Source organism: Haliaeetus albicilla, chromosome 22 (genome assembly GCF_947461875.1).
Source record: "Haliaeetus albicilla chromosome 22, bHalAlb1.1, whole genome shotgun sequence".
Taxonomy (NCBI): domain Eukaryota; kingdom Metazoa; phylum Chordata; class Aves; order Accipitriformes; family Accipitridae; genus Haliaeetus; species Haliaeetus albicilla.
Window position 1 is genome coordinate 17,965,736 of NC_091504.1, and position 12,400 is coordinate 17,978,135.

The following is a 12,400-nucleotide window of genomic DNA, read 5'->3' on the forward strand; positions in this document are numbered from 1 at the left end:
TGAAATGGGTATGGTTTCCTTCAGTTCTGGAAGATGCTGATATTAAAAGTTTCAGTATTGTTGAAATGCTAAGGAGGCTCTATTCCTGCATGAGGGTTTAAGTGCTCAGTTGTGATAATATTTAAAAGTTGAAATAGGAAGTTTTATATAAAACTATGACTAAGACAACTCACAAACCCTGAGTATATCAAGACAATATTTTGTATTTGGTATTTCTTTTAGTCAGCTCTTCCCATTTATCTGCTTGTGCCCCTCTTTTTAGTATTCCAGCTCACCGTATTGATTATCCTCTAGGCAGGAGATGGATATCATGAAACTTTCATACATTGTAAAATTCATTTGTGCTAAAGACTACCCTAGCTCTCTAGCCTGGAATTGGGTTTTAGAAAGCTGAGAGGGTGCAAAATGCTTTTGGAGACTTTGCTATTCTGAATTGTTCAGAGGTGACTTTGTGTAAGTCCGAGTGCCAAACCTGGCAGCCAGACAGAAATTCTGGGTTTATCTATCTAGACTCAGCTGGTGCCTTTATATAGACATCTTTATCTTGGTAAACCTAAATTATCATTCAGTTCTACATTGTTTGAAGCATGGTGTAATGAAAATGAATGCCACGAGTAAAAACTGAAAGCTGCTGAGTGCTAATGAGTCCTCCCTTAAAGCAGCTTGAGACATTATGAGCTTTTAGATTTTTCTGTGTCATAATTATTAGTGGTGTCGGTACCATGAAATTTTCTGCCATCCACTCTAAGGTATTTTGAAATGGTTGTCTGTGCTCTCTGTCCTAATGCCCAAGTTACAATCATTTTGCACAGGGAGGAGTTTCCTTGCCTAAAACAGCTTTTTCTGGCAAATAGCTTGGTTTGCGTAATATTTTCTTCTAGTTAGAGGGAAACTGTGACATTATTCCACCAAACTGGAGAGGAAATTATTTGAGCCAGACACATGATCGTGTTAATTTTTTTCTGCTAGTCAGGCAGTTACTGAGAGCTTGGAGATTGTCCAGAAGCTTTGTGTCCGGGCCCGTCCTGCCAGCGGTGCTTATTCCAGCGCATCTGTCCTTGAGAGGATGTTGTTTCTCTTCTCTAATCTGGGGTGACAGAATAGTGGTGGTTGATCAGGAAACTGGCACCTTCCGGTACCTGCTTGGCTCTTGTGGTAACTGATGCTCTTCTAGGTTGAGGCAGTTAATGTTGCGGTCAAGGGAAGCTTCTTTTTCAAAGAAACCTGAACTTTGATTCAGTCATCTGTGTAACTGTACAGTTCCTGAGTCTGTTCTGCCTAGTGGTATCTAAATGAACTGAGAAGGAAAAAAAAAAAAAAATTCTTGACCTGTGCATCTCTCTTTCCCCTCTAAAACTTTATATAAATGTGCTGAAGATTTGGGTAGAATTTTCTAACTTGAGATATGTTGCTGCCTTTAGTCTTAAGGCCTTTTTTAATTTTGAAATTGGTGTATCCTAAGTCACTGCCAGCTGTTTTTCCCTTGAGTATAGGTGGTTTCTTTTACCTTGTTCTCTAGTTTGTACTTTGCCCAGAGTTGAAAAAATAATCCTATGTTGGGTTACATAGGTGAAGAGGGTTTTTATTCCTCTTTCTGTACATTTTGCCTTGTTGTGGCCTTTCCTTGTAGCTTCTTTAGATTTTCACCTACAAGATACCATGCTGCTTTATTTTGTTGAGATGTCTTTGCATTTTAGTTCATCAGCTAGGTCTTTCAGAAGTACGTGACATATCTCTCCATTTCTGTAAATGTTTATGGATTCATACTCTGATTTTCTTGATCCTCTTCTGCTAACTTAATTCCTTCGAGCGCTAATCTTTAAAAGGCTAGGAGCTGGAATAAGATATGAAGTATGGTACTAAAGCCTTTGTTGTTGTTTTGTGAGCCTACAGCAATCTCGGCCAAGGAAAAGAATGTTCTGTTATCATGAGTTCTTACCCATTAATCTTGCATGCAGTGTTTACAGGCTGCAAAGCCTTATCAACCAGCTGCTTTGGTTTCAGCCCATTGTAAAGGCATATTAAATGCATGTTATATGGTGACCCCTGCAAACTTGATGAGTACAGATTAGATTGCATTTCAAGCTTTATTAGAGTTTCTGTGCTGTTTAACAGCTGCAACTAAGTAATGGGGTGGGGAGACAGAGACTTATAGGTGAGAATAGTTCCTTATCCCACAAAAAAAATCCTGCCTTGCTGCTTTTTTTCTGGAAGAGCAACTCATAGCTCGCTGGAGCAGGGACTTAGGATCTCTTTCCACGACTCATGTGAGTGCTGTAACCTGGTAAACTACTGGCTGTTCTAGGGAGAAGGGAGCAGCAAGAGGCATGTTGTTGGAAATGTTTAATATTCTTTCTGGCTTCAACACCAGTACTATCCTGGAGCTGGGAAATGTTTCATGACAAAAGCTTCATCAAAACTGCAGCGTGATTACAAAAGGTTTCAGGTTTGAGAAATCTGGCTTTTTCCAAAGAGAGGGGATGTTGTCAGGAGAAATTTCAGCACACTTGACTGTCATCTGCTAAAAAATTTCAGCACACTTGACTGTCATCTACTACTTGGCACATCGTATTGTTTTAGGAGGTGTGTGTTTTTAAGTCTGGTGTTTCTGCCTTAAATTATAAGCAGGCCTTCTTTTAATACATGGTTATTACCCGATTATTTTTTTTATTATGTTTTGACATGATATCATAGTTTATGAGAAACACCTTTGTTCAGTTTAAGTTGCCTCTGTGATAGTAACCTATTTGCCTGTTTTTTTTCATCCTCTCTCCTGATGAATTGTTTTTCTGCTAGAACTGGTCAAGGAATGACATTAGATGCTAGCTGTTGTTACCTGTTAGCCTGAAAAACATGGTGACGATTTTGTGCTGTAAAAATGTTAAATGATGTTAACCTGTTAACCTTAGAGAGCAGAACTTAAAGTCACAGCAATGAACTTCGGGTTATATGAAAAAAAATGTCCTGTTATGGCAATAGCAAGGACTGCCCTGGCAGTCATCTTGACTGTGCTGCTGCTTATTCATTGATCTGGAAATGAGTCAAGGTATAGTTTGTCAGTATTCCATTCCTAGCCCAAATACTTCCTGATACTTGAACAAGCTCTCAGTCAAGATGATGGGAATTTTTCTAGTGACTTACGTGCCAGTTTGAATGTTTCTACAATGCTTTATTTAAGGATCTGTCACAGTGGTTGTACTAAAATGCCACCACTTCTTCCCTCACTGTCTCCAGTTCACTCAACCATTCATTCTGTCACGGCTTCTGCATCTTGCACTATTTTGCCTTCTCTTATTTCACCGCACCTGCTTGCAGATTAAATTTTTCTTAAGATAATGTGTGTGTAGTGGAAACATAAAGTTTGAGTACATTGAACTTCGTGGTGTGTTAGCACTGGGTTGTTGCGTGGGTCATGAAACCAAGCAAAAGGAAGACACGACATGCAATGTACTAGGTCTGCGACGCAAACAGGTAGTAGGCTGGTATCAAGAAACTCATTATATTCCTAGAATTGTTGTTTAATTTAATATGATTTGGATTTCTTTCTTAAACAAAACCCCAGCTATCTCAAGTAGAACAAAAAGATGAAAAAATTATGCTCCTGTCTTAGATTTAGTTATATGACTTGGATTAAATTGGGCATCTTGTGTGTATTAATGGTGCTCTTTTATGCATGGGTGTTCAATAGCAAGATCAACTATTTTGAAATGTTGGGTTCATGAGATTAAATCACTGCTGTGAATGAATGATGCACAGGTGGTGACATAATCCTGAAGTCAGATAACTATGGTGGAACTAAGGCTGTATATTAATAACACATGAGGGCTTTATCTACAGTTGTCTTTCCTGGAAAGGAGTTTTAAAAATAATGTAATTGTGGAATGCTAGACATCTTCTGAAGTAGCTGATGGCAGAAAACCAGCTGAAAGGCCCAAGACAATAATGTGTGTTTCTAAAAGGAACTGTTCTTTACGGCGTGACGTTAGCAGGTGTAAGAAATAGGAGCTTGGTGGTTGCTGTTGTTTAAACCGTTAAAGCAGGAAAAATTGGCATTTTTGGAGCAGTAGCTATTTCTGTCAGGTGTACTCAATGATATGTTAATATGTTTTTAAAATACTAAATGATGAAAAGGGACTAAAAATGGTACATTTTGGCATAGGATTTGCTCCTTATTGATGACAAATCATATTTGTTCTGCTAATAATGTTTATAAGCATCTCACGCACTTGATGTTAAATCTGAAAGTAGAGGTAGGTTCTTAATCATATGTATGGTCACGAGTGGAGTGAAAGGAAGGTGATAAAATGCCCTTAATTTTATCGATGGGACCCTTTCTTTGCACAAGACAGGCTGTGGAGAGGGTTGGTCCTGTTGCTGGAACCTAGTCACTGGTTTTGCTGGTGATTGGCCTTCCTTTGCTGTAGCAGCACTGACTGCATTTCTGAGGGCTGTGTAGTATTAATATTTTTGATGCAGTAAACAATTATGGTGGCATGGACAGAGGGAGCAGGTCTGACTGCTAAAGTATTGCATTCATTCTCTGTAAGAGAGGAGACGTTCGCAGCTTTAGAGCATACGGTTTTTGTGGCTGGTTAACGACACCATAGTTAATGCTGTCTCGGGGGTTTGATCTTATTGATCTTTTTATGAGACTTACAGTAACATGTTCCTTTAACCTCAGCTCACCTGTGCCTCATCCATTTATAGTTCAGTAATTAAGCCATATTTTGAAAAAACAAACAAACCTAAATTACTTTCTTATCCATTGTTGAAGCCTTGACAGCAACACACGTTTAATTCAGCCATACCTTTTGATTGTAGGGGGAAGAGTAAAAACGTGGAAACGGAGATGGTTTATTCTGACTGATAATTGCCTGTATTACTTTGAATACACAACAGTGAGTATATATTACAGTGAACTTCATTTGTAATCAAGGTGTTTAAGTGGCTAATAATGTGGTATTTTCCTAATTTTTTAGGACAAAGAACCTAGAGGAATTATTCCGTTAGAAAATCTTAGCATAAGAGAAGTTGAAGACCCTAGAAAACCAGTAAGATATTTTCACAATATCTTTTTTAATGAAGATAAGTAAACCATATAGAACTTAAACGTAGTGTTCAATGACGATGTTTGTCAGTTTTGTTTTGTCTTTTAAATTTATTTCTTCATTTCTACCCTCTAGAACTGCTTTGAGCTCTATAACCCCAGTCATAAAGGTCAAGTAATTAAAGCATGTAAAACTGAAGCTGATGGTAGAGTGGTGGAAGGCAACCATGTAGTGTACAGAATATCTGCTCCCACCCCAGAAGAAAAGGAAGAGTGGATTAAATCTATCAAGTGAGTTTAAAGTCTTAAATGTCTTTCAGAAATGAAGTGTAAGCTCTTTTCGGAGTAAGATACTAAGAGAATTTGTATTCTAACTTGTTTAAAGAATTCTGATGCGGCAATGTCCTCTAAGATTAATGACAAACTACGTGGGGTTGATGGATCAAGATGCAAGTCTCCTGTTACTCTCTGGTCCTAAGGAAATAGTGCTACTAACACAAACGAGGAAAATGTGGATTAAAAAAAAATTTTTTTTTTTTAAGAAAATGTAAAGCCTTGTGTGAATTGCCTTTAACCCTAATTTTATTAGATTCTTACTTCACCTAATAATTAGCTTTAGTGACATGTATCTTAAGCATGTTCACAGTGCCGTTTTAAACTTTCACAGCTTGACTTTATCTTGGAATTTTATAAAACAGACCCACACTTAAAGAAATAAATAATGGTCAAGATGAAGGTATGAAGTCTTAACAGATCACAACTGAATAACTTCTTTTTCTAAAGAAATATTTGTGATGCTTGGAAGTCAGCCATCCATTATCTTAAGAGCATGGATTCATCCACTGGGAAGATAGAACAAAATAGTTTTAGTTTTCAAAAACAGATATTTGATAACCAAACTGATGATTCCTTTTTCCTCTTCTAGAGCAAGTATCAGCAGGGATCCCTTTTATGATATGCTGGCAACAAGGAAACGAAGAATTGCAAATAAGAAATAGAACATGATCAGCAACTTGTATACCTGCATCAACCTATAAATGAGCATACAGTTGAGTGATAATGTAAAAATTGGACAAAGTAAATGAAGACAATAACTGTAGCTTTTATATATATACACTTTACTATGGCATAAAAACTTGGCAAGACCTTTCAGGGTAAATAGTTTTTGGCATATAATTTGAAGTAAGCTTCAAATCCCAGAGGGTGATTATATTGGAACTTAATTCAACTGAAAACATGGAAGCCTTGTTTTCACTTATATTAGTTATGACTCCAGTTTACTTGGGTTGGGAGGGAAGGAAGTCGAGGCTAATAGTAAAATGTCCTTTACCTGTTATTTGAGCACATTTCCCATGAAAGGAGGAGTGATTATAAGACTTTGATCTCTCACTAAAATGCAGCACCAAAAGTGGAGTACAGCATGACCTAGCACTTAGTTTTTCTGTAAGCAGAAAACCACAATCTCAGTATCAGTTTTCAAGTCTTGTGTTTCACAGTAAATGAACAGCTGAGTGCAGCTTTCATTTAGGATTTGCTCTCCTACCTTTATGGAAATAGCTTTTCTTCTTCTTCAGAAATGCAACTCAGTGGTAGGCTGGCAGCTATGTAGTTAACTAGTTGTGCCAAAGGATTTGGTTGATATGCACTGAAATATATGCAGGTCCCAACAGCAAAGGTTTGAGTCTGTAGACATGACGCTAATTACAGATGTGGTTTGATTATTTGCCAGTAGGCTAAAACTCATTCCTGTCTGCTCATACACTCTCAATAAGCAGTAGGATTTAATGACTGGTTTAATCTGCTTTTTATATAGTAAAATCCTTCTTATGTTTTAGATATGTTGTAGTTTAATTAACCCTAAGTTACTACTAAAGGAGTAAGATGACAGGGCTTGCATGAGTTTAGGCTTTGCATGTGAAAACACCCCCAAATAATTTCGCATGCATTTAATGTGTTTAAAGGGAAAAACCAGGAAGGTGAAATCTTTCTCTAAGATACAGCCCTAGATGGTTAAGCAAGCAGGAATCATTCCTTTGCTTGATAACAAACTTTGGACATACAGAAAAGTTCAGTATTTTTATTACATTCTTAAAGGCGATTTTTCAGATCTGTGCTTCAGCAGTTGAAATGGAAAAAATGAATAGACATGCTTATTTTTGCTTAAAAATTAAGATCTTACACATTGATTACCTAGTGCAACTAAACTCCCCCACAAGCATGTCTCTTTTTTCTTTTCTGCCCCCCCCCCCCCCCCCCGTAATTTGTGGAAGAACTTTCTGTGGTCCTACAGATAGTCTTTCAGTAATGTGTAAACTGCTACAGTGGATCTTACTACAATGCTTTTCTATTGATAGCACACCTACCATTCTTAAGGTAAAGCCCCTAATTCCAGAATGGGGGCAAAAAGTGTTTTTTTGGACCCTATTGCTTCTGTTAGTACTCAGCTTTTCACAAACTTGTTGAACCTGAGCCGTGCCTACTGTGCCAATGAATGCTTTGAGACCCAGTACTTTGTCAAGGTAGTTTTGCTTGTTGGAGTTACAGAAGTATCTCTGGATACGTTATAGGGAAATGTGCTGCCCTTGCAAAACCACAGACTTACTAAGTTGATCTGTTTCAAACCTCCTTTCAACTGTAAGGGAGAGTCTGTTTCAGTGTTCCGTCTTACTAATTTGCCTAGTTTTGCATGGGGTGTCAGCCTGTGAATGTTTTGCTTTATTGCATGTTTGCATGAAAGGCTGAGAGGAAAAGAACAAAGTAAACTTTTTTACACCTTAAATTTTCCCCAGAGTGTTTGGAATTGCAGTCTGCTTGGATGAATGTTCAAATCCAAGTACTTTCAAGGGAGTAAAACTCAACCAAAGGAGGTAGAATCCTTGAATAAGTATCAGTGTGGAGACATCTTTGCTTAATGGAACACACTTAAACTCTTTACAGAAACTAATTAAGTTGTATGTCCTATGTTTGCAAAGCAGCGTGATTATAGAGCTGCTAACATCACTTGTTTTGAGTCTTCTGTTCCGCAACATCAAGTTTTGTTTTCAAGCAATGCATACATACATCAGTTTTAGCTTTGGACAAGTAGATTTGTAATGCCAATAGTGATAAGCCAGAATCAGTGGTACTAATGAGCATAAAGGTGAAAAGCAGCAAAGAAAGTATTTCTGGAGAAATGTGAGATTACAAAAGCATTAATAGGCCATGAAGCACTTTTGTATCAATTCTTATCTTCTGAAATATCACCTTCAAGAAAATCTATTTATTTAACCAGGTGAGGATGTCTGCCTATAAGCATGAAGGAAATGCCTTGAGAGTTCATTTGCTGTATTTAGTTTGAGGTTCTTATATCCAGCAGAAATAACTATTTAGAGTAACATGTAACTGAGGATATTATAGCAGGAAATATATTATTTCTTAGCATTAAAATGCGACATCTTAAACAGCTATTTGTGGTGCTCAATATATCTATTTAATTTACCAAAGCAAATGGAATAGCATTCTTGTGTGTGATAATATTTGATTTCAAATGTTCTTTGTAACAGTATTAACAGGGAGTGAAACTGGCCCAAAATTTCCACTGGCCACGAGGCCAGTAAAACAAAGTGGCTTGTGAAAATTTTGGCCAAATCAGGTACTATCCATGAGGGTGAAGAAAAATCTCTCGACCTTTCCCTTCTTATTGGGCTTCAAGTCCAGGGGTAGCTACTAAGACTAGCTGCTCGGTGGCCTAAAGCAGTATCTGTTATGGTTTGGCCATGCTGAGGAAAAGTCCCCTGGGGACAACAGACGTCTCCCTTCCTGTTGCACTGAAACTTGCGTGATTCTTCAGCTCTTTAACATTGCCCTTTACAACTACAGGGGCCAGCAAGAGCCAATACTGCTTCTGCCACGTGCATGGCTTCGCTCAGTGTCTAAACTATTTGGCCACTAACATCAGCCACGTTGCCAGTGCAATCTAGGGAGAGAACTGTATATAATACTTAAGCTCAGCTGGACTGACTTAAATTTTACAATATTCTGACAAAATAAGCTCTACGACACTTAACATTTTGAACTGTTTTAAACTGGTACAAAACTGAACCTTTGTAAACTGAGCAGCATTTATAATGCTTCATATATAAAAACAATGCATATTTTTAAAATTTATTACATATCTATGTAGATATGCTTGCTGGAAAAGCTAGGTCTGTTGTAGACCAAATGCTACAAATTAAGACTTGTGGCTTACCAGTTTCATTTCTATATTTTCTTGGAAAATGTTTCTAGCTAGAGTTTAAATATAAAATGTAAATACTGTACAGATATGTATTGATATAAGTATTACTTGATGTACACAAGTGATTTGCATGACAAATACTCTGTATCAATCATTGTTAAAAATGTGATGTTCTATGTAAATCCACTGCAATATTAATGTTTTCAGTTATCATTAAGACCTGTTGCTTAAATCTGGAGATTTTCTCAAAAATAAAGTGTGAAACTATACTGTTGTATAGCTCCTCATTTACCAAGATATATGGGAAGCAATTGCTGATTTTTCTTTTTTTTAAGAGATTAAGGTTCAATTTTACAGTATGTGTTACAACCGCTCTTGTAAGTAAAAGGCCTCTTTTTCCTACCTTTAGGCATAGTAATTTAAATTATCAGGTGTAAATTTTCAGAGAGAAAAACCTTCAACTGCAAAATAGATTGTTTCGTAAAGTATGCTACAACTATGCGTATTACTCCATTAAAAGGCGGTTTCCCTTGAGAGCCACCCTAAATTAAGGAGGTATTTTGTCAGTTCCCTTCTGTGAGTTTCAGTCAAATGTAAGTAAGTGGGGGGAGTGGAAATTGGATCTCGGCTCAGGTAGCTTAATTAGACCTCCCCCAATTAGAAAGAGCTAATGCTGCTGCAGTTGTGCAGTCTGCTTCTCCATAGCTCTAACCTGAAGCTGTCACGAACTGCCCTCCCCCTGTTTACTGCATATTAGCTAGTTCAGGCAGTTGTTGCTTCAGGAGCTCTTAATCAAGGTACAGCAGTCAACATTTAAACTCCTTTTATACATTTATGCCGGAGTTATTCATCAGACAAAAGACAAGACACCAAATCTTGGAGCCAAAGGACAAAAGAGGAAAAAAAAGCCAGATACAGGAAAAGTATGTGGTTTCTTTGTCATGTTACTTTATGTAACTTCACATAACTGTTGCCATAGGAACATTATGCAGGGTACACTTATGGTTTGGCTTTATGGTGTTCTCCATGTACCAAAATATTAAAACATTAACCTTGCTCCTTTTTTTTTTTTTTTTTTTTTTTTAGTGTCACACACAGTAAAAAGCTACTGCTGAGCTTCCACCCTGTTGCCTGGTTTTGGAAGCTTTTAACTTCAAAGGAGAAAACCTTCTGCATTCTTGTCTAGGCAGCTGAAGTTCCAAGTTACTTATCTTCTCTGGGTCACAGCGACAGCATCTTCTCACCTACCACTGAAAGGAAGATCTGATTTCTTGAGTATCAAACACACTCTGAAAGCTGTCAATTCACATGACATATTGCATGTTAAATAACTCAAGTAAAACTCAAGTAAAAATCCATTTTAACTTTGCTGTATTTATATACTATATAAATTTTACATGCTATATATTTACAGTGGGGCAAGTGCTTTTTATCTTTAAAAAAACAAAGATCAAACTTTAGACATCTCTGAACAACACAGCTTGTATAAACCAGACAGATTATTCAGATGAACTGTATTTAATACAGGTTCCCCACTCATCTCCTGATGCAGGACCAGTGAATAATAAGTGCATCACAGTTTGATAGCATTTAATAATAAAAATAAAAATCACAGTATGAATTTGTCTGTAACTAGACACTTTAGAGAGACAAAACAGACAACTGAGACTTAAGACAAGTGACAGTATATTAAGAAAATGTAATAAAAACATATGGAAGAGTATACAAATAGTCTTGAGAGATACATTCAGAACTGCATATTTGTTGTTTCACAATGTTGAAAACCAGAAGATTTTCTTCAGATCTTGAATATAACTCAAATGTGAAGTAAATTAGTTTCTAGTGTCAGACATCACAGAAAAAAAGATGAAGCTCTTGCAAAATTCTAGTTATTTGAGAGCTTGTGAAATTTTAAATAAGTCTTTAAATTAAATATACAGACTGTCAGTTGCAATTTTTATAATTCCTGGTCGCTCTTGCACCAGATGTCTAACTTGGAGTAACATTACATGAATAACATAAAGTCAACCTGAGTCTGTAATAAAGCAGCATTTGAGATGGTCTATTCCAGGGCATTATCTCACATCAGTGAGATATTTATGTGGTAATTTACAATGTTCAGCAGTTGTAAAAAGTTTCCACCCTTTTGGATTAGAAGTATATTTTAAAAAAGAAAGTCTCAAGTTAAAAACTAAAAAAAAGTCCTTTCATGGTAAAATTCTGTACAGAAATGTTAAGCACCACTTATGACTGGATTTTGTCTTGATGGTAATTGGTTTGATAATAAATTTTAAGTTTTGATGGTCAATATTGGTAATGTCAGGTCTGAGGGTAAAAAGTCATCGGGTGTGATGGTACAAAGAAGTTGTCGTCGGGTCTGATGGTACAAAGAAGTTGTCGTCGGGTCTGATGGTACAAAGAAGTTGTCGTCGGGTCTGATGGTACAAAGAAGTTGTCGTCGGGTCTGATGGTACAAAGAAGTTGCGTGGGGTCTGATGGTACAAAGAAGTTGTCGGATCTCATGGTAAAAAAGTTGTTGGGTCTCATGGTACAAAGAAGTTGTTGTTGGCTCTCATGGTACAAAGAAGTTGTCGGGTCTCATGGTAAAAAGAAGTTGTCGGGTCTCATGGTAAAAAGTTGTCGTTGGCTCTCATGGTACAAAGAAGTTGTCAGATCTCATGGTAAAAAGAAGTTGTCGGGTCTCATGGTAAAAAAAAGTTGTCGGCTCTCATGGTAAAAAGAAGTTGTCGGCTCTCATGGTACGAAGTTGTCATTGGCTCTCATGGTAAAAAGAAGTTGTCGGGTCTCATGGTAAAAAAAAGTTGTCGGCTCTCATGGTAAAAAGAAGTTGTCGGCTCTCATGGTACGAAGTTGTCATTGGCTCTCATGGTAAAAAGAAGTTGTCGGGTCTCATGGTAAAAAAAAGTTGTCGGCTCTCATGGTAAAAAGAAGTCGTCGGCTCTCATGGTACGAAGTTGTCGTTGGCTCTCATGGTACAAAGAAGTTGTCGGGTCTCATGGTACAAAGAAGTTGTCGGATCTCATGGTAAAAAGAAGTTGTCGGATCTCATGTTACGAAGTTGTCGTTGGCTCTCATGGTACAAAGAAGTTATCGGATCTCATGGTAAAAAGAAGTTG

General features: G+C 37.2%; 1 protein-coding gene across 2 annotated transcripts in view; it reads left to right on the forward strand.

Annotated features, from left to right (window-relative positions):
• Positions 1-9,532, forward strand: part of CYTH3 (cytohesin 3) — a 53,175-nt gene extending 43,643 nt beyond the window's left edge. Inside the window, exons 10-13 of one of the 2 annotated variants that reach the window (XM_069810144.1) lie at positions 4,820-4,898; positions 4,980-5,051; positions 5,184-5,338; positions 5,973-9,532. In XM_069810144.1, coding sequence (XP_069666245.1) covers positions 4,820-4,898; positions 4,980-5,051; positions 5,184-5,338; positions 5,973-6,045 — 379 coding nt within the window. In that variant the 3' untranslated portion in view covers positions 6,046-9,532. The remainder of the gene's footprint in view (positions 1-4,819; positions 4,899-4,979; positions 5,052-5,183; positions 5,339-5,972) is intronic. The other variant, XM_009919813.2, reaches the window with a different exon arrangement.
• Positions 9,533-12,400: the final 2,868 nt, after the last annotated feature.